The 23,066-nt window shown below is 42.3% G+C and overlaps 1 protein-coding gene across 2 annotated transcripts in view; it reads right to left on the bottom strand.

Moving 5' to 3' along the window:
• The window catches only part of LOC117712670 (ATP-binding cassette sub-family G member 3-like), a 44,253-nt gene extending 22,839 nt beyond the window's left edge, over positions 1-21,414 (bottom strand). For both annotated transcript variants that reach the window (XM_034508759.2, XM_076937859.1), the window contains exons 1-10: positions 21,327-21,414; positions 20,965-21,093; positions 13,522-13,740; positions 11,468-11,527; positions 10,646-10,760; positions 9,994-10,149; positions 6,164-6,300; positions 5,045-5,196; positions 4,034-4,135; positions 1,469-1,716 (exon numbers count right to left, since the gene is read on the bottom strand). In XM_034508759.2, coding sequence (XP_034364650.1) covers positions 1,469-1,716; positions 4,034-4,135; positions 5,045-5,196; positions 6,164-6,300; positions 9,994-10,149; positions 10,646-10,760; positions 11,468-11,527; positions 13,522-13,721 — 1,170 coding nt within the window. In that variant the 5' untranslated portion in view covers positions 13,722-13,740; positions 20,965-21,093; positions 21,327-21,414. The remainder of the gene's footprint in view (positions 1-1,468; positions 1,717-4,033; positions 4,136-5,044; positions 5,197-6,163; positions 6,301-9,993; positions 10,150-10,645; positions 10,761-11,467; positions 11,528-13,521; positions 13,741-20,964; positions 21,094-21,326) is intronic.
• Positions 21,415-23,066: the final 1,652 nt, after the last annotated feature.

The following is a 23,066-nucleotide window of genomic DNA, read 5'->3' as shown; positions in this document are numbered from 1 at the left end:
GGGAGGAGAAAAGAGGAAGAAAAGAGGAGGAGAAGGAGGAAAAGAAGCAAGATGGAGGAAGACACTTGGGTCTCTAGCAGTAATTAAACATATCAAAAGGTTAGATATTGGGTAACAATTCTAATTGCGTGGGCATCTTGTGTAGTGTGCATTTGCTAATATGTAAATCCACTGGATAATCTCTAAGAATTAAGAGTCTCATTTATACTGGGTATGGGAATTGTTATATGTACTGCATGGGGTTGGCAGAGTTAGCCCATGAGCCAAGATAGCAATGGGGTCCACAAAGCTGACTGGTGGAGGAACCAGCCATGCCATCTCGTGGAGCCAGGCTAGTGTGGCCACTCACTAGTGTGGAAGCTAGTGGGGAACACAGTGATGGTCCAGAGCTAGCCTCTCCACGCTGCACTACCTTTTCAAATATCTACCATTACACCTGATAATGAAGTAACAACCCACAGTATAACCAGGTAAACTGACTATAACGATCGCACAGGAATGGGTATGTAAATCAAAGCAGAGTACTTGCCCTCTAATAGCTAAGACCCTGAGACCAATAGATAACGCAGCAGAATCATCAACATCATCACCAAATAAAAATATCAATGAATATGTTTTGACCCAAGTGAGCTGGGACAACTACATTTCTGTGACATTTATGTTAGAATAACAGAAAATTTAAAGTAGAATTACCATTGTTACAGAAGAATGGCCATTGTTACAGAGACATTTAAAGAAAAGTAGAGAGTAACCACCACCCAGTTCCCAGTTAGCTGACAGGGAGGAGCTGGGTTAAGTCTGGGTGCACTGTGTATGAACTATTCTCTTTGAATAGCTACTGCCCCTAAATAGGGAAACCTTACTCCACAGCAGGAATCATCACTCAGGCAGTAGAGGCACAGGCTCCCATCAGAGATGTGGAATGGCATTGTTTCCTCACAGCCTGATTTCAGCTACAGATCATCCCTTCTTTCCCTCCCTTTCTCCAGCCATCTCCACTCCTTCTCCGCTTAAACTTTCTCCAAAGTCTGTTCTTTCACCTGACATGCTACAAATTTTATCTATTTGTGCAGGTACTATCCGTCTACCCACATGGAATTTGCATCAGGAAAAATCCTTTGTGCTCACTTTATTCATGCCTGTACTTGAACTTGAGGATGTGCAGGTGAATTAAAGAACTCCCTCATGTGCCTCTCATTACTTTATGCAACTGTTGAATTAAATTTCCTACTGGATTAGTCATTACAGTCCCCCTAAGTAAATACAACCACTAAAAACCTTTTCTGTAAGTATGAAGTTAATCATGTTCTACTTGCTGCAGGGAAAAATTCTGCACAGCAAATACAGAGAGAACTCAAATACACAGACAGTAGCAGAAGGCAAGTGTGACCCAGAAGTCACTGACACAGACATAAATTGTCCCCACTTGAGTTTTTCACAGTACATTTAAAATAATTCATCAGGTTACCTGAATCACAGTGACCCATGGAAAACCCTTGAAATTTTTGAATGATCGACGTGTAATCCACCAAAGCTGATGCCACAAAGGGGTGATACATGTGGTCTCCACAGCTGAGACCCTCTCCAGCTTCTGTTCCCTCAAGAGTTGATCCAGTTTGGTTCTTGTTTCCCTGTATAATGTGGACTGGGTATACATCTTGGCCAATTCACCTGTGACTTGATGTTGTCTCTTACAAAGCTCTTCATATTTGTCAACTTTGTGATGAAAGTGGATAAAGACAAGAAACAGCAGAAAATAACTGATTTTTCTATTGAATAGCAAGTTGAATTTTTGAATGTGTCATATGTTGACTTTTCACATGTGTTATGTGCTGATTTTTCTTTGAGACAGTCTTATGTATCCTAGACTTTCCTCAAAATTGCTATGTAGCCAAGGGTGACCTCAAACTTCTCCTGGTCCACCTGATTCCGTGTCTCAAGTGCTGTGATTACTGGCATCCACCATAACACCCAGTTATTTGGGGCTAGGAACAAAACTCAAGGCTTTGTGCTTGCTAGGCAAGCATTCTCCTGACTGACTTACATCCTCATCTCACAAAAATTTGAGAATAAAACAACTGATACTGTGTAACTCTTTTACATATTAAAAGAGCATCCCTAACTGTGATGGCTATTCCTGGTTGTCAACTTGACAACATCTACAATGAACTACAATCCAGAAATGGAGGGCACACCTCTGATCCAGATCTTGAGGCTGGAAGACACAGGTTTCTGACCTGGATCTTGATATGGAGATCTTGATGCATAGTGGCCTTAAAAAGTTTAGGGCCAGGCAAGATAGTACAAGCCTTTAATCTCTGGAGACTAAGGCAAGGAGATCTCTGAGTTCAAGGTCAGTCTGTGACAAAGCAAGTTTTAGACCCAGGAGTGGTGGTACACACCTTAATGTGGGCCACACCTTCTGCTGGAGACCCACATAAGGACAATGGAAGAAGGAAGCTTCCCTCTTCTTCAACTGCTAGCACTTACCTTTCAGCACATCTGTAGGAACCTACTTCTACAGAAGACCAGCTCAAACAACTAGCCTCATGGGACTGAACAACTACTAGACTTCCCATTCACAGTTGCCCGTTGATGGGGTAGTTGGACTACGGTCTATAAGTCATTATAATAAATTCCCTTAGTATATAGAAACATTCCATAAGTTCTGTGACTCTAGAAAACCCTGACAAATGCACCAACTGATCTGACTATTGTTATTATCCTATAGAATCAGCAAACTGGATACCTTTTCCCTTCTGGACCCTAATTCTTAACAAAGAGTTATTTCTCATATGGTTCTACATTTCTTAATATAAAGGTCTGGTCCCTGCTTTCTACAACATGCCAATGTACATTCAAATGTAAAAAATGTCAAATTTCTTTCTTTAACTTATAGTGTGTCACAGTTTGTCACACAGAATACCCTTTTGCAATTGTTTATTGCAATGAGTCATTGGTCTGTTTTGAAACCTCTGGCTTCTGCTGCACTATCAATACTGGATTCTTATGAAGACTTCTCTCAGATATCCTGTTGTTGCCCTGGGTCATGGAGGTCCTGTATCTTTGGATCTATAGGACCAGTCTTTTCACAAGCTCCAGCATATTAATGAGGGTGTAGAATATGGGGTGGTCTAACTCAGAGCCCTGGGTTTGGGCCTCGGTGGTAACTGAGCTGCACAGCCCACCAGCTCTCCAGTATCTTCATCACCAGGGTGACCTCTCTAGCACTGCCCCAGCTAGCTCACCCAGTGCTGCAGTCAGCAAAGGACATGTCCAGTTCTCCTGCTCTCATGCCCATAAAACCAGCTCACCAGCCCTCATGCCACCAGAGTCAGCTCTATTGTAGTGCCCAGGGGAGGTACAGGGCCCACTCTGTAGAGTGCTGCAGCCAGAGGGGGCAAAGGCAGCTCCCCTGCTCTGGAACCCTCAGGGCAGGCTCTCCTGTGCTTTCTTAACCCTGTCAAGATCTCCTGCACTGCCCAGGTGAGGGGCAGAGACCCCTTTCCACTCTTGCCCTAGGGTTGACTCACCTGCGCCAATGCCACCAGGGCCAGTTCACAGGGTCAGGCCCTCCCCCACTAATCACTAATTACAAAAATACTCTACAGACTTGTCTACAGCCCAATCTTATGGGGGAATTTTCTTAACAGAGATTTCTTCCTCTCAGGTGATTTTCTGTGATAAGATGACATAACCCTGCAATGCCTGTACTTGTTAGGTGAGGCAGAAAGAGCACAGATGCAAGGCCAGCCTGGCTACTTAAGCAAACCTTCTCTAAAACAGTACAAGGATAATATGCAGATCAAGGAGCACATTTACTTTCTAACAGAAATTTTTACTGCTGACAATATCATATAAATATTCTTTTATAAATTAAATCAAAATCACCCAGCACTGACCAGCAACAAAGTCTACCAGCTAATTTTAGGACACTTAATTAACATAAAAAGCCATATTCTAATGAACCACATTGTGGTGTTTAAATGAAGTCACTTAGGCAAAAATGTCTGACTTTAGAAGACACACATACCATCATGGCCGTCTTCCTTTGTGCCTAATATATTAGAGAAACCTCCATTAATGATGTCCAGGAAGAAGTCTGCAGGGTTGTCGTGGTTCTCATACTTGTAACCTACAAAGAATACAGCCCAAGAACACAAACCTGAGGACACTCTGTCAGAGAGTGGGGGAGGGGAGAAAAGACACAGTATAACTTCTTCCTCTTCTTATGATTTTCCTCCACTATTTAGTGTGTGTGTGTGTGTGTGTGTGTGTGTGTGTGTGTGTGTGTGTGGTGTACTCATAAACTATTTTGGCAATCTCTCTTTCCTGTCTAATATATAGAGAGTATATATGTTTATGTGTATGATGTACATACACATGCAAACTCTTCCTTGAGACAAACATTTGAACTCAGCCTAAATTTTTATTGGGCTCCATAGACTCACTAAGTTTGCACATTTTAAATGACAATGATTAATTAATAACAAATAAGGATTGCTAGAAACTAAATAGTTAAGCCTATACTTGGACTCCTTCATAATTGCATCCATACTTCTAAATGATAAAACTGACTGCATGAATTTTTGAAAAAATCTCACCATAAACTATGAAAAACACCAGCAGACCAAAAATATGAAGTCAGACTAAAGTCTCTAATATCACTAAGCAAGGACTGAACCCAAAATGCAAACATACCCATAAGTAAGTAACATCTCTGCAACACCTCAGAGTCAACTCACACACTAAGGGAAACCTGAAAACCATCATCAGCTACATGAGCAAGAACACTATGATGTAAGGCCTTTCTCGAGCTATTCAAATGATGGATAGTGGGCCCTGAGGCCAAAAAAGAGACATGAACAAGAAGCCATACTGTTAAACTAACAAAAATCCTGCCTCCAAATTAACCAACAGTATTTAAAGAGGAGAAACCTACACATAGTAAGTCTGCACAAGAGTCAAACAGCATCCCTGATATCCCCTGTTTCTCTTTGCAGATCCTGTGAATGAAGGATCTCATAACAACAGGCAACCATACCTGCAGATTGGAAGTACCCCAAAGCATCCTGTGCAGGTCCATGAAACATGAGTTTTCCTGAAGCCACTAAGGTGAGGCTATCAAAAACACTGAAGATGGAGTACTGAGGCTGATCAATGGAGAAGATGATTGTCCGACCCTTCTTGGATACCCTAAGTTCAGAGAGGGAGACATGCTAAGTCTCTGGACACTGGAACCTTGAATTCTCCACACAATATTTCATTCCTGAAGTTATACTCTTTGTTCCCATTTCAGGTTGAATTTTCCTTACAAATACCTCATCTCACTTGTGTTATGCCTCCAAGGGACAAACCGTGCTCTATGCTTCTATTTAAAAGTCTACAACTGCTTAATGTATGGAATATCTGGTGTTCACAGTCCATCAGAGTTTTAATGACATTGCTGATCCCCAGGCAGTGTAGACATCCAATTCATCTGAGACAATGAATTGGATCAGTGTGATGGTTTGTATATGCTTAGCCCAGGGAATGGCACTATTAGAAGGTGTGACCCTGTTAGAGTAGGTGTGGCCCTGTTGGAGCAGGTGTGCTGCTGTAGGTGTGGGCGTTAAGACCTCATCCTAGCTGCCTAGACATCTTTATTCTGCTAGCAGCCTTCAGATGAAGATGTAGAACTCTCAGCTCCTCCTGCACCATGCCTGCATGGATGCTGCCATGCTCCTGCTTTGATGATTATGCACTGAACCTCTCTTAAATGACAGATCACAAATTTAGTCTGGGGTGACCCTAACAGTGCACTAGCAAGAATCTTCCTTCCCCTCAGCACACTGGGGCAGCCCCCTGTCTTTTGAATGTTCCAGACACATCAAACATGCTTTGCCTCAGCTGTCACTGTGTTTAGATCTCTCCACTCAGACCCAGCTCACTTGTCACATGCTTGCAAGTTTAGGGATATGCTATTTAAAGCAGTGTTCCACCTTCTCCACAGCCACCCATCCTATGCTCTACGCTATGTTCTTGATGCCTCTTCTCTGTTGGTTGAAGTTTCCCTCTAATAAACAAGAGTTTTGTTGCCTACTTCTGAATGTCCTGCACCAAAAATGCACAGAAGCGACTGAATATTAAGTTAATAAAAATATAATGTCCTTTTAGCACATACCTTCTCAGGACTGAGATGATATCAGTTGTAGTTTTCAAGTCTAAGCCAGTGGTGGGATCATCCAAGAACAAAATGGGATGCTCAGTGACCAGCTCCATTGCTATCCTGGTCTTTTTCTTGAGTTCTTTGGATCTAGGCTAAAACACCAATGACCACTGTTGTCAACAAGAACATAGTCACTGCCATTTGGTGAACTAGCTTGTTCCAGCAATAAAAGACTGTGTTAAATCATTATTCCAAAGAGCCAAAATATGGGCACCTAGGAGAATAAGGTTTCTCTTCTAACAAGAGAGTAGAATGAGACTCAGGTCAGACTTAACATGAAGCCATGTTAATAACACTATCAAGTCACATATTCTAGAGGATGAATTGTCACATGCAAACTGAGATCACTGCTGAAAGAAATGAGGAAGAGGGAAGAGGAGAAGATAAAATATCCCTAGTAATTTAGTAATCATTTAACAATACCCCAACACACACACACACACACACACACACACACACACACACACACATACATGCACATGCACATTGCTTTTAGCAAAAATTCCTAAGTGGAAAGTTCACATTGCCTTCTTAGGACATTTTCAACTTCCTTAAGATTCTGTGAATTGACATCATTTACTCTGAACAGCATCTAAAAATTCATGTCTCACCCTTGTAGATAAATCCAAAAGTTGGGACATTCTTCAGATCAAACTGGAACCATCTTTTTACCAGCCAGTGTCAATGTGTAAGGTGAGAGATCACAAGAAGGTTGAGGGGACACAGAAATAGGGAACGATTCTGAAGCTTGAACTCCTTAATCATGATAAGCAAAACCATGATCAAGCCCTACTGATAACATACAACAAAGAATGTTGAGGTTTGTGGAAGAATGTGGACATGAAAAGGCTGAAGATACAAAGGAATTATTCATGTTGATAGTTTAGAACTTATAGGTACACATGTGTCCTTACTTTGATGAATGAAATGTCATCAAGTTCTCAGGAGTAAGACACTACCTAATGCTCTTTTAAAATGCTCCGGGGGATAAATAGCTTTAGCAAGTGTGTGATAAAATACTACTGACTCAGAAGCCCAAAGGCTGGTACTGACAAGTGTACTACTGAGCTGACTATACAACAACTGCACTGCTATGGTAACTGCATGCTTCCTCTACACTTCTTATATTGAAGTCTTATGTCAGCTGAAGATGTTTATCGGGGAACAGCAATTCAAGCCTGAAGCCTGGGTTCAATCTCTGAAACTCACATATAAAGCTACATGCAGTGGCATGCATCCACATATCCCATCAGAATGTAATTACAGTGAGAAGACAGGAGCATAAGCCATGCAGGGAAAACATCAGCAGAAGACAGACCCTGCCCATATACAGGGTGGGAATGAACCCCTGAAAACAGTGACCTATGACCTTCCTGTGTGTGCAATGGGACTCAGTCAGAGATTCACACACACACTTACATAAACACACATACACACATACTCACAAACATAACACTCATACACAAATCCACACACCCAATCACATACACATACACTCACACATACATACACTCACATCTACACACAAACACACATAGTAACACACACATTTTTTCAAAGTTACCATTAAAAAGTTATATTGTTAAAATTCTTGAAATCTTTTATACTTCATGACCTTCAAGGAGTTAATAAATATCTTTATGTGTTGTTACTAAACAAAACCAAGTAAGCAACTTATGGCAATGACTACTTGTTGTTTAAAATGCATCAAAATAAAACACCTCATTGTAAATATCAAACCAAGTTATAAAAGGGACCAAAGCAAACAAATTTCTACCACTCAGGAAGAAAGAAAAAGTGGTGAATGTCAGCCTTTGTGATATTCTTCCCACCAAGCCAAGCATCTCCTATAAGACTGATTAGAAGCATCCTGGAATCCACAGCCAGTGGCATCCTCTTCCTCATTGTTCTAAGAAAGGGCCAGAACAGGAGTTAAAACATGAGAATTACATTCTGTTAAGCTGTTTTCATCCACGGTACCAAATGTCCATTCACCAAACATCTACATATCATCTTCTCAATGGATCAATGTCATGGGGAGAGGCAGGAGGTTTGTGGGGACCCAAGAAGAGGGAAGCTACTGATATTTAAAAACTCAGAGAATGTAATAAAGTGCCTGATCATGTTCTATTAGCAATGAAGTAATAAAGAACATTTGGGGACTGTGAAGGATTATAGATCTGACAAGGCTGAGGATGTGATGGTTTTGTTCATTTTGATAGCTAAGAATGAAACTGTTAAGGTAAGTAAATGTCCTATTTTAAATGAAGGATTTAATCCCAGCACTTGAGAGGCAGAGGCAGGTGGATTCCTGAGTTAGAGGCCAACCTGGTCTATAGAGTGAGTTCCAGAACAGCCAGGACTATACAGAGAAACCCTGTCCCCCACCCCAAAAAGGATTAAGAATGTAATATTCCTTTTAATATGCCAGTAAGAAACATGTTATCCATCACATGGTCAGCTGTGAAGCTCACCACTCATCCATTGCCCTTCCTGGTCCTGCATGAGCTTCCACAGGAGACAGTTGGTCCACTTGCTTTTGCTCTTGACCAAAGACCTGGGAGTAAATGTTGTTAGGAGATAGGGAATCAGGGAGCAAGGGTAAAAGAATATCCTAATTTTCCATCCAGTTGCTGAGAAACCTTCTGATGAGAAGTACACATGGAGCTAAAGGTTTACTTCAGAGCACAGTTCAGAAGTACAGTCAATCATTGCAGGGCAGTAAGCCGGAACCTGATGCAGCTGGTTACGTGCAGTCCGGAGCACAGAGAGAATGCACGCTTGCCTGCCAGTGCTCAGCTCACCTTCTCCATTCTTCTGCCACCCAGAACTCAAGCCCAAAGAACAGGGCAGCCTGCAGTGGCTGCGTCTTTCCTCATGGATGAACTTAATGAAGACAATGACCTACAGAAATGTCCACAGGCCATACAACTATAGTACTCCTCATTTTCTAGAGGATTCCAAGTGATTCTAGATTACATCATGTTGACAGTCGAAACTAACCATCCCAGACAGGATGCGATAAAAACACAAAACAAGAGGCTACAAAATTAACAAGCACTAAACAAGTTAGAAAAGATGCTAAGACCAAGTGCAATCCTGGAAGAAAAGTTAAGGTAGGGTGAAGCATAGAGCCTGGGTCCTCAGTCTCCCAGCATGGCCAGTTCCAGAAATACATTTGAAACAAGGAAACAAAGTCTTCTGGATCAGGGCTTCTCAACCTGTGGGCCGTGGCCCCCTTAGGGGTCACATATCAGATATCTGCATTAGAGTTCACAACAGTAGCAAAATTACAGTCATGAGGTACCAACAAAATAATTGTGTGCTCCTGGATCACCAGGAATGAGGAACTGTATTGAAGGTCGCAGCTTTAGGAAGGATGAGAACCACTGCTCTGGAGGAAGGGAAGAGAAACAGAAAACAAAAACTTATCAAATTCTCAATTCTAAGGGTCATGTGAAGAAGACATGGAAATGGCCACGTGAGGAGCACTTTTCCCTGCTGGATCACTTTCCATTTCCAGGATCAACCATTGTTAAGATGGCTTCACAGTAAATTTCCACCTTAACATAAAGTATCCAGTCACTTAGTCATTAACAGAGAAAGCAGCCACCTTTGACCACAGGAACTACAGAAAACAGCATGTAGAGGGTCAGGTCACCCACACACTGATCTCTCTCTCTCTCTGTCTCTCTCTGTCTCTCTCTCTGTCTCTCTCTCTCTCTCTCTCTCTCTCTCTCTCTCTTTCTCTCTCTCTGAGCCTTTCAAGATTTCCCTCACATTACCTTGCTCTTTTGTTCTTCTTTATCCAGATGCAGAAGCTCCAGCACCTCATCAATCCGTCTTCTTTTTTCATCTCTTGTTATGGTCATTGGAAGACGAAGAGCGGCTGAGAACTCTAGATTCTCTCTCACAGTCACTGTGCCCAACACCACATCATTCTTAAGGGCAGATGGAGTTTTAATTAGATACAGTTATCACTGAGACTCAAACGAATGTAACCTAGTCCACACAAACAACACACTCAGTGTAATGCTCCACTTAAAATAAACTTTCAATTTCACTAATCCCAAACTCAGAGCCTGATCCAAATGTTTTCTTCCCCCGACTCCCATTTGCCTTCAGACAGAGGATAGGAATTTTGGTGACTGCTGCCTGTAATTATTTGAAGAAGACATATTCTAAGGAGTGGAGACAGATGAAGGAAGGACAGAGGTGGACAGAGTGGTCCTTTAGACTTAAGTCACAGCTGCAATTGCTAATACTGTGCCACAGATGTCAGACTCAGGGTAATGAGTCACTATGAAGTGTTAGCACAGAAAAAGTGGGGTCTATGAGTGTGTCATATACTTAACTGGAAAGACACAAGTCAATAAGCTGAGCACCTGCCCATACCCAAGCGGAAGAGGTTTAAAATTGCAACCGACCAACACTTACTTGTGGTACATAACCAGATGTACATTTGAAATTAGCAGGTCGAGGTTTACCATTTATCAGAATATCTCCTGATAATCCACATGGATCTCTCCTTGCAGCTAAGACATCTAAGAACCTACAAAAGGTTAATTGTATTGTGGAGTTTATTTTCTCCCTTCAATGAAAACTATCATCCTTTAACTTCTCAAAACAAAAAATTTGCATATTAAATAATACAGAAACATAATGTATTGAACAAGTCAACAGTTGAACTAAAATCACACACACTCATGTACACACACAAGTGTGTGTGCATACACACACACACACACACACACACACATGTCTTTATGTTCGTTGTGTGCTGTAAGACAGCCCAGAATTTTGAATATAGGACATGATCCACATGACTACCATTCCCTGCTATCTGACCTCAGGGACCCAATCCTGTTAATGTTCTGCTGTATTTTGAGAATTAGGCCTATTGATGCTTTCTCAGCCTCAGAAAATACCACCAACACCACCAACATCAACAACTTATTATTATTATTATTATTATTATTATTATTATTACAATACTATCTACCTACTTCATTAAATAAGAATAGTATGTATCAACACCATATGACAATCACTTTGCCACTTCCTATTCATAAAGGGGACCCAGAAAGACTTTCTGTACTTTGTGGAATATTAGAACACATCCCTCCTGCACATCATCCCCAGCACAGAGGACCAGAATAGCTGTAATAACAACACTTAAATAACAGCCATAAAGGTGATTGGTTTTAAAACACATGAACTGGATGCAAAGGGCTTATGTATGCTTTCTGTTATACTCACAAAGATCTGCTCCCATCTTGAGGTCCCATAATGGCATTGAGGCCAGGTTTCATGATCCCACTGCAAACACAAAATCATACTGGTTTATTTTTCTATTTTAAAGAAGTTAAATTAGCTTGTGGTCTACATTGAGAATGGTCCTTGAAGTTGGCTGCAGTAGTAGACAAAAAATAAGGACAAACTCACAGGAAAATATTAATAGAGACCTATTATTTATGAAATATGTCAACTGCTAATAAGGACTCATCAGAAAAGTGCCTCATATATCACAAAATTCTTTTGTTTAATATTTAAACCATTTGTCTTTTTTGAAAAGCAATTCATCTAAGTTTAGTGTTCCTTGAAGTGATAGTCAGTTCTCATTAAGACTCCACTGTACACACAGCCTTTATGTGTCACATGCAGCTTCCCACTAATGTGTGATGATCAGTGTCTTCATAACCCTGCTTGCTACTAAGTGAACCTCTACATGAGAAACCAATAATTCATAGGGTACCAGAATCTCTGTCATTGCTACTAAAATGGATTAGAACCAAAATCAAGACACCTTCAGTAGAAATCCAGAGATTAGAAAGAATTCCAGAGGATAAGAAAGCTTTGCCAGGATCAACACTCAAGAAAAACAACCTGAATCAAAATAGAAAACAAAAATATACATCCCACAAAATGATGGTTTCCTTCTTCGATACTTAAATTAGAATACACTACGCTCAGTTTAGAATTGAAGTACACCATGCAGAACATGGATATTCCTTATTGATGTACAGATATAGTGCACACACGAATCAGTCTCAGAAAACTGACTGAATGCTTCAGAGTAGTGAACATTCAGACTGGAAGGAGCACATTCTTATAGAAGCTTAGTTACCTTCCCTTTCATCATTTCACATTCAGATAATGTGCCAGCCCTTTGCCCTGTCCATGTCCTTCTTCATAAGAAATGGTAGAAGTTGGAGATAGAGGAACAGAAATGACCAGTGCCCAATAGCAGTGTAGGGTTGGCCTTGGGAGAAAGAGAGTGTTCAGACTGAGTGGGGGAAACCTTGATATGTTTGCTCTCCTTAGGATTTGTTATGGGCTGCTCTCTCTGCGGAACACTGTGTTTCCACATTGCTTTTGCTCTTTTTAGCTGTCAATGAACTTTGAGCAGATACATCAGGCCCTGACTATCTGCTGTCGGGACTTTGCTCATTGTTCCCATTTCATCACCTGTGACTGACCCGGTCAGACTTTCAGTTCAGTGTCAGGAGGGCTGTGTGCACAGAAATGTACACAACACTTTTAGATTTTTAAATTTCTAGGATTTAAATTTCAATATTCCTTTATCGTCCCTTGATTTTAACAGTATGTCTTTGATATTACTTTCTCATTCCTAATTTTATGGAATTAAAATCATTTATCGTGTTCTTTTTTGGTATGGTGTCTAAGGCTTTGTCAAACTTGTTTGTATTTCCAAAGAGCAAACTTTTTGTGTCATTCATCCATTCTATTGTTCTTTGGTCTCCACCTCATTAAATTCACTGTGGTCCTGATCCTATCTGTAGGCAGAACATGGTAAGGCTGGATTGGTGGGGAAGCACTTGATAGGTAAGAACCTAAATAAACTCCCAGAACTTACATAAAATTGAGTGCAGTACTGAGCATCTCCAAAGCCAGTGGAGAGAGGAGACAAAGACAGAAAAATCCCCAGAAGCTTGCAAGCTACTATCCTGCCATACACAGAAGAGAAAAATCTGATACTCCATTTCCAACAAGGGAAAGGTAAAGACTAATGCTTAAGGTTGTCCTCTGAGAGCCTTGTGCCTCATGTGTGTCATAGCATCCACACATCTGCAGACATGCATGTGTGTGTGCACGTGTGTGCTTATACACCACACACATACACAAAAACACATAAACATGTACATACACATACATACACACACATGCACACAGATACATTTATACACACACATATGTGCAAACATACACACACACAGCTGATTTATAAAGGAAGGTCTGTGTTTCTTGAGAACGTTATTCCATACACTGTTGTCTTTAGCTCATGGACATACTTGATGTTCGATAGCATTTCTATCAAAGTCTTTTTCCAACGTAGAAAGCCATGCTGCACTGTTTCTCGGTAGCTGATGTTGTGAAAACTTAACACAGCCTCTCCAGTCAGTGTTTTCAGGTCACTGGTGTTTGTTTCAGCAAGGTCACAATGATGTCTGTCTATCATTGGGATTACAGTGGGGTCGTTATTGGAGGCCATCTCGAGATATTCTTCCTTCCTGTGGAAGGAAAAGCAAGAGCAAGTTGAAGGTCCACACAAGCACAGTCATAACACAGATCATCACACTCATGGATGGTTTTACACTGGGCTTTCATAGGTAGACTCCTTCCTGATGAACGGTCCATATCTCTGTGATTACCTGAGGACCCAGATGAGAAACAGACATGACTGAGTACACAGACCCCTTAGACAACATATTCCTAAGAAATAAATGAGCATATTGAGCTGAAGATAAATGCTATCTATAATTAAGAAAGAAAGAGACATATGAGAGGGCAGATTTTACTTACTTCAAAAGAATATTATGATATAGTACAAGTTCAGAGGCAAAATACATTACCACCAATTGTGGGGAGCTGACAGAAGGTGGCTATCATCCTTGCAGCCATCTTGAGCCGTATACCCTGACAAGAGACTTGATTACAATAGCCTACAACAGCTGAGCACACTCTGATAACATCTTGTTTTAGATACCAAGAATTTTCCCTTGGGTGTGTGAGACTTAAGGGTGTGACTTAGAGATCAGATTTAAAGACAAGACCTAAGGGCATGACTTAAAGGCATGACTTAAAGGCATGGCTTAGAAGTGAGACATATAAAAGGTGAGAGGCAGACAGAAGAAATGATTATTAAGTATTGGGCACTTGGAGGCAGAACTTGGAATTAGACATTAGACACTAGAGACTTGGAAACTTAGAACTTGGAGGCACTAGGGATTAGGAACTAGGGACTAGGAACTCAGGACTTGGGACTTAAACTAGGAAGAGAGACTGCAGAATAAACGGGATTGAATCATACTCTGTCTGGTCTCCATTCTTCGCGTCCATCCTCACTCTCTCTCTTGCTGAACCCCGACCCGCAAACTGGAACAGCTTGGGGTAGTGCGGGCTCTAACAATTTAGTTCTCAAGGCTTTTCGCAGTGCGGGTTCCAATACTGATAGAGTAGTCAAAGACATTTTGACCCCCAAGCATGGGGGCAGCTCAGGCCGTGACAACCAATGACCACCACTAAGACTTCTCTCTCTCTCTCTCTCTCTCTCTCTCTCTCTCTCTCTCTCTCTCTCTCTCTCTCTCTCTCTGTGTGTGTGTGTGTCTGTGTGTGTGTCTGTGTGTGTCTGTGTGTGTGTCTGTGTGTGTGTCTGTGTGTGTGTCTGTGTGTGTGTGATGTTCACGTATGCTAGCATATGTGTGAACTTGTGGAAGGCAAAAAAACAAAAAACAAAAACAGACACACATCCCAATTGACCTATTCTGTAACAGGGCAGCCAAAATATACAGTTGGTTCAAGGCACAGTGTCAGTAAGGTGCAGACTGCTTCAGAGCAGAGCTGACACCAGGCCTAAGGGGTCTGAACCTATGGGAGCTCAAGTGGGACATTTCAAGGAGGGGTGATCATGGTCAGCAGAAATCCTGAGGATGGACCTGAAAGTTTGTTGCCTTTGTATGTGGTGATGCACATCTCAGGTGGCCTGCTGACGGCTCAGTGGGGACCCAAGAGAGGGCATTGCAGTGCTCATGGCTCTGGACAGACATACAAGCTTGGTTTCTCTGACAAGGTCTTCAAACATCCATGTGTCTAGGTGTTCTGGGCTTAATGTGTTCATAGGCATTGTATATTTGTATAAGTTACTTAACAATCTATTTTTCACTGTGCTAGATACTTGCACACATAAGGTACTAAGTCATTTTGCTTCAGCATTTGCTTCCAAAACAGAGCAAACCAGTGCTTTATAAACTGGAGTCCCTCGTGGCAAGGCTTACTCTGATACTTACTGTTCTACATAATACAAAGAAACACAGAGATGGGCACAGCCTGAGTTCTACACTCTCCATTTCTCAGACATCTAGAACCAGGAGCTTCTAAGTTCTGAGTTTGACTGTGGTGGGGATGCAAAACCATCCAGCAGAAGTCATGGTGCCCTGGATACACTGGTTTGTAGGCAGCCATGAGGGACAGTAGCAGAAGTGGGGGTGACCGACAGACACACTCATGGTTCAGGCTGTGGAGGAATGAGGACAAGCAGCACTGCCTCCTGCCACCAGGAATGACATGGCTTCTGTGGATGACTGCTGAGCCTGAGAGGTCTGAGCAGGTGGCTGGCAGACCCCTGGGTTCGGAAACTGCCTCATACTGCATGCTTGTGCAGCAGACAGGGGCTGCGATCTCCCAGCCCTAGTTGCAAAGATTACTCAGATTCCACAGCTTCCTCCTCACTGCATGGAGCTTGCTGCTGGATAGGACCTGAAAATCTTAGGCAGACAGAGAGCTCGGGTCCCAGGACTCCTCTTCCTCATTGCAGAACGCCAAGTTCTGTTTGCCATCTCCACTTCCCCCAAAGCATCTGGGAGGCCCCCACTTTGTTTAGACAAACCCCATAAACTGAAGTGTCTACATAGACTACAGGCCACAGAATCCTCTGGGCAGAAGGAAAGAAATTCACAAAGGAGGAAAGTCAGCAATGTGAATGATGCTCTGTTATTACAGCACCTGAGTACTGTGTGCAGCACCTGAGTACTGTGCACAGCACTAACCTGTAAGGTGGCAACAGAGAGCAAGGAGACATACCAACTATGACCTGATGCCCCAGACCTAGCAAATTCTCTGAGAGCAACAAGAGAGAGGCTCTTCTAATTCCCTGCCTTCCAGATAGTAACAATTTTATGTGTTACGTTGATGTTACATTAGTTTAAATATTTTTAAATGTTTTAATGCTTTTAAAAACCCCAGTCTAGTGTTTCCTTAATCTTGCCGGTGTTACCTTTAAGACAGGTTCTCCCTGTACGGCTCAGACTTGCCTCAAAGGTTTGATCCTCCTCCCTCAACTTTCAGGGTTAGGATCACAGGCCTGCAATGTATCTATTTTCTTTACACATTTTAAACTTTTGTAACTAGATTATTTTCAATCTCTTGTTCTTTTCTCTTCCTCTCCTTTTCCTTTTCTCTTTACTATTTTTTACCTTTATCAGTTTCTAACTTCGTGTTTTATTCTAAATTAGTTTTGCCCGTTACTTTCATTTTGCCCGTTATGATTATTGTTGTTGTATTATTATTATTATTATAACCTGGCTCTGGTATTGTTACTGTGGCTTCTTTTCTCCACTTTGACCAATGCTGGGAATTAAGCAGTCAGTAGAAGGAAGCTTAATTTACAAATCCTTACATTACTATGTAAAACTTATACACTCCCACAAATGCACAGTGAAGAAACACAAGAATGTGTAGAAACAAGGTAACACAACTTCCTCAGGAGATCATACTGGGTCAGCAACTGATAAAAATTATTTAATTAGGTAAAATGTTGAACAAATCATTGAAGAGTCAAACTGAAAGTGGACAGCAACGTCAGAGACATAGACAACTGAAGGAAATAAGCCAAACAGTACAGGAGCTGAGCAATAAATACAGTTTTTAAGAATGGAAATTTTGGAACTTTGCAGAGAAATTCTTAAAATTCAGGAGAAAGCATCCCCAGCAGACTAAATAAACTGAAATATAAACTACCAGTGCTTCAAAGACAAGGTGGTGATTTATTGCTCTCAGAGAGGAAAATAGAAAAAAATTATGCCCAGAGACCTGGGTGGTGAGAGACTCAACAGGTGTGGCCTGAGCCAAAATGCCCAACAGTGGGAAGATGCAACCTGAAGAGACCACCTCCAGTAGATAGACAGGGCCCCAAGTGGAGGGACTGAGTTCCCAGCCCACCTTCAAAATTTCTAACCCAGAAGTTTTGCTGTCTAAAAGAACTGCAGGGACAAAAATGGAGCAGAGATGGAAGGAAAGATGGTCCAGTGACTGGCCCAACATGGAATCCATCCCATGGGCAGACATCAAACAGGGGACATAGGTTTTCTATGTCTTCAGTCAGTATTTCAAGATTTGATTCTAATAAAATGCTCAAAGCCACCCTTGTCCTCAGCTTCTTCCAGCCTTTCCCTAATTCAACCTCAGAAATCCCAGTTTCTGTCCATTGGTTGGATGTAAGTATCTGCATCTGGCTCTTTCAGCTGCTTGTTGGGCCTCTCAGAGGGCAGCCATGCTAGGCTCCTGTCTGTAAGCACAGGATAGCATCAGTACTGCCAGGCCCTGGAGCCTCCCCTTGAGCTGCATCCCAATTGGGCCTGTCACTGGAGCTCTTTTCCCTCAGGCTCTTCTCCATTTTTTTCCTGCACTTCTCTTAGACAGGAACAATGAGGGGTCAGAGTTTTGACTGTGGAATGACAATCCCATCCCTCCACTGGATGGTGGTGGACTCTACAAGTTCCCTTCCCCCACTGTTGGGCATTTCATCTAAGGTCCCTCCCTCTGAGTCCTGAGTGTCTACCCTCCCAGGTCTCTGGTACATTCTAGAGGGTTCTCCCACTTCATACCTCCTGAGGTTGCCTGCTTCCATTCTTTCTGTTGGCCCTCAGGGCTTCATTCCTGATTCCCCCCCCCCCCCAAAAAAATAACTAGTCACATTCCTCCTTTCCCCTGTCTGTCCCCTCTACCACCTAGGTCTCTCCCTATCCCCTCCCCCACCCACGTGATTGCTTTCTTCTCCCTGTCAAGTGCATTGCATGGTACCTTCTAGTACCATACAAGCTAGTCCTGGGGAGAGGGCATTCAAACTCAATTCTAGCTCAGGGGCCTCTGGAACTGCACAGCATTTCACAATTTACCTGGAAGATGATGGACCAATTAGTACCCAGCCTGGCAGAAACACAGGAGAGATTGAGCCTCAACAAGTTGAAAGAAAAGAACTGACTTTACAAGTTATCTTATCATCTCCCTCCACACACAATGTTCCTTCCCTCTCCAACACACTAAAAAGAGCAAGAGAAGCTGCGGAAATCATCTCCGGGTTTAAGTGATGCAAACATTCTTGCACCATCTGAGTGTACCCAAAGCCACAATCTGTGCACTGTAAGTCAGTGACTTGTCTAATGTTAATTCTGGAATAATATAGCCAGCCCTGAAGAGAAAAACTGTGAAGCCACAGTCATCTCAACTATCAATTATTGGTTCACATCCTAAAGCGATGTGAGCAAAAAAAATCTTTTGGAGAAGAAATTTTAGCTTCCAATGTCTCAATGTAGCTCGTGTGTGTGTGTGTGTGTGTGTGTGTGTGTGTGTGTATGTGTGTATATATGTCTGTATGTATATGTATGCGTGTATGTATCTGTATATGTATATATCTGTGTATGTGTGTGTGTTTGTATGTATGTGTGTGTATATGTGTGACTATGTATGTATGTGTGTGTGTGAGTGTGCATGCAAGTGTGTGGATATTTGTATCAGTGTATCTGTATGTGTATATGTTTGTATGTGTGTATGTATGTGTATATGTGTGTATGTGGTATAATTTTATGTGTGTGTGTGAGTATGTATATACATATGTAGCATATGTGTGTATGGGTATATATGTGTGTGTATGCATGTATGAGAGTGTGTAGGTGTGTGTATATGTGTGTGTTTGTATGTGTGCATATGTATATGTGTATGTATCTGTGTGCATGTGTGTATATGTGTATGTCAGTGTATATATGCATGTGTGTGTATATATGTATGCGTGTATGAGTATGCTTGTGTGATGTATGTGACACAAAGTAGGCTTTTCAAGTTTTTTAACTTTCGTAATCCACCTTAATTCTAATTAATTTCCTCAAGAGCTGATTCTAAGACTTCCTACTTCAAACAGTTTCAACTACGACCAAACTTAAATCAAAAAGAGTCAACAAAATGTCTGCAGTGACAGGAAAATTGTGCTGAACTGATCCTCGTCCTCATGTACTGAATGTCACATGGTGCCCCCAAAATATATGTAATATGGCTATAAGGTAAGTGTTTACCAAATACTTACAGAACACGAGAAGCACATAATCACATATGAACTCTCAGCATATCTTTAAATGAGACCTGCTCATCAAGGGTGTCTGTACCTCACAGGGTAAGGAAAGTGGCAGCCACAGTTCCCCGCATGGGCGCTCCTGCTGACACTATGACATGGTTCAAGCACAGTCTTCCTTGGGGTCTCCTCTACATGCCAAATTGACACATGCATAAAAAGGTTCCCTCAAAAGCAAACTGGTGAGAGCCTCTCTGAAGAGCAGTGCGTTTCCCTTATTCTTGAGCTGTGGGGCTGAGCAAGCCCTTCTTGTTATGCTCACAGTACTGCAACCTCAGGGGCTGGAGAAATGGCTCAGCAATCAAGAGCACACACTGCTCCTGTTCCCGGCACCTACATAATGCAGGGACTGACAACATCTACAACGCCAGTTCCAGAGGAGCCAGTGCCCTCTCTGGCCTCTGTGGACTGCAGTCATGCAAGCAGTGCACCTACATACATGCAAGCAAAACATTCAGACACATAAAATAAAAACAAATCAATCACCTGAAAATGCAACTTTCAGCTTTGAGGGTCCCTCAAATTTTCCCTTCTAATTTCCTCACATCCATGGCTCTCACACAGCCCTCCACTCTAGATGGCATTTTATTTCCACTTATGATATTTCTCCTCTTTTCAAATGCTTCACGGATGTTCAGCCATAGTATGTGCAGAAATAGGTTCTGCATGTGTTTGCATCTTAATGAACATTGATCCAAGAGGACACACTAGGTTGGGTTGACACCATAAGGAGATGTCATGTGTAAATGCATAGGCCGCACACAGGATGCTTAGTAAAGCGGTGTCCCTATGAATCGTTCTGTCTCTCTAGAACTAAAACGGGTGACTACATTTCTAGTACTACAGAACAAAATAAAACATTATAAAGCATTATAGATACACAATCTACTAAAAGGTGTGCAATCTAATGATTTTGGTCATTGATTTTTCTGTCTGTTGAAATCTTTCCGGCACTATCTGAGAAAAAGTCATAAAAAGTTGATGAATATCTGTATATCGAACTAGAGATTGCTGGACAAATTTTATATCATGGTATAAAGAAAAATAATAAACTGCCCCCAGCTCCCTTAAAATGACAGTGTTAATAAATTTCTTATGCATTTTTTATGGGATATCTGCTACTCTGTAAAATTTTTGCCTGCCCAACACCAACTGTGTTCGCCTTCATACATTTGGAAATCAAAAGTTGTACATTGGCAACCCGCCCCAAACAGGGACCCTCTACTGACTGCATGATGTGACCAAGTTACTTTGCATTTCACACTTGCAATTGAAGCTGCAGTGGGTTTCCTGGCCCTCCACTGCACTCTTCTGCATCCTGCTCTCCCACACTCACCGCTGTCAGATAATGCAGGGGCCCTGCTCCTTGCACAGGAGGAGTTGTAGCTCTGACCTTCGGAAGGCACAACAGGCTCTGGCTTCTGCTCTGCTGCGTGCTCAAGCCTCTGTGGTCAGGGGCGGTGATCTGGGAACAGAGATCAACAGAGGGCAGGAGAGGAAGTAGCAGTCAGCAGGGCGGAAAAGGGGGCGGGCCGAGCCAAGGGTCTGGGGAGGGGCCACACAGCAGGGAGGACGCCATAGGGGGCTCTGTGGACTGGGGATGAGCCTTGGGGCAGGGGCGAGCCACGGAGGGGGGGGGCGGGGCGGGGGAGTCTCCCTGGGGCAGGGTTGGAGTGGGGTCTCGGATTGAGGGTTTACCTTGGGGTCCAGCCAGATCCGGAGACCTGGGCAGACATCGTGCCCTAAGTCAGGCTCACATCAGTGCTGGACTCTGAGAAGCCAGCTTACAGGAAGAGACAAAGTGAAAGTAAATGTTTCTGTGGTGTGTTTTTTTTTTTTTTTTTTTTAATTTTGTTTTGTTTTATTTAACAAAAGGGAGAAAATAAAACAGAATATCACAGAACAGGAAAAACACGGGTCAGGAGGACAAAGGATATGTTTTGTTAAGCGCCCATGTTGTTAATAGAATTTGATTTATAGCTTCTTTATATGTCTGAAGGGGCCAATTAAGAAATAATTGAGTGTTCCCATAATTGAAAGGCTGAGGCAAGAGGTTGGGAGTTTGGGTGCTAGGCCTGAACATCGAATTCTATCTCAAAAAGAGCAAGAAGAGGGCGTAGTGATCAAGCGTGGACTGTTAGCCTGGGTCAGACTGTGCAGTGTGTGCAGCATAGGACGCACCCTAGGCCAATGTTGAAGTAAAATTTCAGTACTCAAGAAGTTTTTAACATTCAAGCACAGATTCAGAAGGAACATCCAAGTCGGCCCCCCACATTCCACCCTCACTCCCGTTCTACAGTTTTAGCTTCTAGATGTGGCCACCTGTCCTGGAATGAAGGAGATGGTTGTACCCCAAACCTGACTAAAATCTCTTGATTATTTTACTTACTTTTATATGTATGGGCATTACTGCCTGCGTCTATGTCTGTGCATGACTTCCATGCCTGGTGCCTGCAGAGGCCAGAGAGGGCTCCAGACTCCCTGGAACTAGAGTTACAGATGGTGGTGGGCTGGGAATAGAGCCCAGGTCCTCAGGCAGAACAGCAAGTGCTCTTTACCATGGAGCCATCTCTCCAGCCATGACTGAGAGCTTTTAAAATCAATCAGAAGCCTACATTTTCTGGTTTGGTAGGAAGACAGTACCATAAAGTGAGCCCTCTCAGTTTCTTGGAATAACTACTGAATAGAAGTTTGTCAAGAGACTTCCTCAGTTGTGATGGTGAGGTACCAAGGATCTGTGCCGTAAACTTGAAAATAAAAGCTATGAGACTGCTTCCAGCCAGGCAGTGGTGGCGCAAGCGTTTAATCCTGGCACTTGGAAGGCAGAGGCAGACAGATTTCTGAGTTCAAGGCCAGCCTGGTCTACAGAGTGAGTTCTAGGACAGCCAGGGCTACACAGACAAACCTTGTCTGGAAAAACAAAAACAAAACAAAACAAAAAAGATTGTTTAGGAACTGACATCCAGTTTTTTATTATTATTATTATTATTATTATTATTATTATTATTATTATTAATTTCATGTGTGTGTGTGTGTGTGTGTGTGTGTGTGTGTGTGTGTGTGTGTGATGTAGGTGTGTACACATGCTGTAGCATGTCATTTCTGACCTTGTCTATTTGGTGTTCTGTGTGCTTCTTGTAAGTGCTTCTCATTAGTCTAGGCAAGTTTTATTCTATGACCCTGCTGAAGGTCTGTGCCACTGACTAGGGGTTTTTCTCCCTCACCTGGACCTGTAATTCCAAGGTTTGGTTTGTCCATGGGTTCCCTCATTTCCCGGGTCTTCCTTTCTTATGTTTTTTCTTCCATGTTCCTTAATTATTTGCTCTAGATCTTGCTTTAACTTTGAGTCCTGATCGTCTATGCATCAGGGTTCTTGCGGGTTCTAGCTGAGTTACTGGACTCTCCCTGTCTGTCTCAGATTGAGTCCACAGTGTTTCT

Source organism: Arvicanthis niloticus, chromosome 7 (assembly GCF_011762505.2).
Source record: "Arvicanthis niloticus isolate mArvNil1 chromosome 7, mArvNil1.pat.X, whole genome shotgun sequence".
NCBI classification, from domain to species: domain Eukaryota; kingdom Metazoa; phylum Chordata; class Mammalia; order Rodentia; family Muridae; genus Arvicanthis; species Arvicanthis niloticus.
This window is presented reverse-complemented; position numbering and strand designations above follow the sequence as displayed.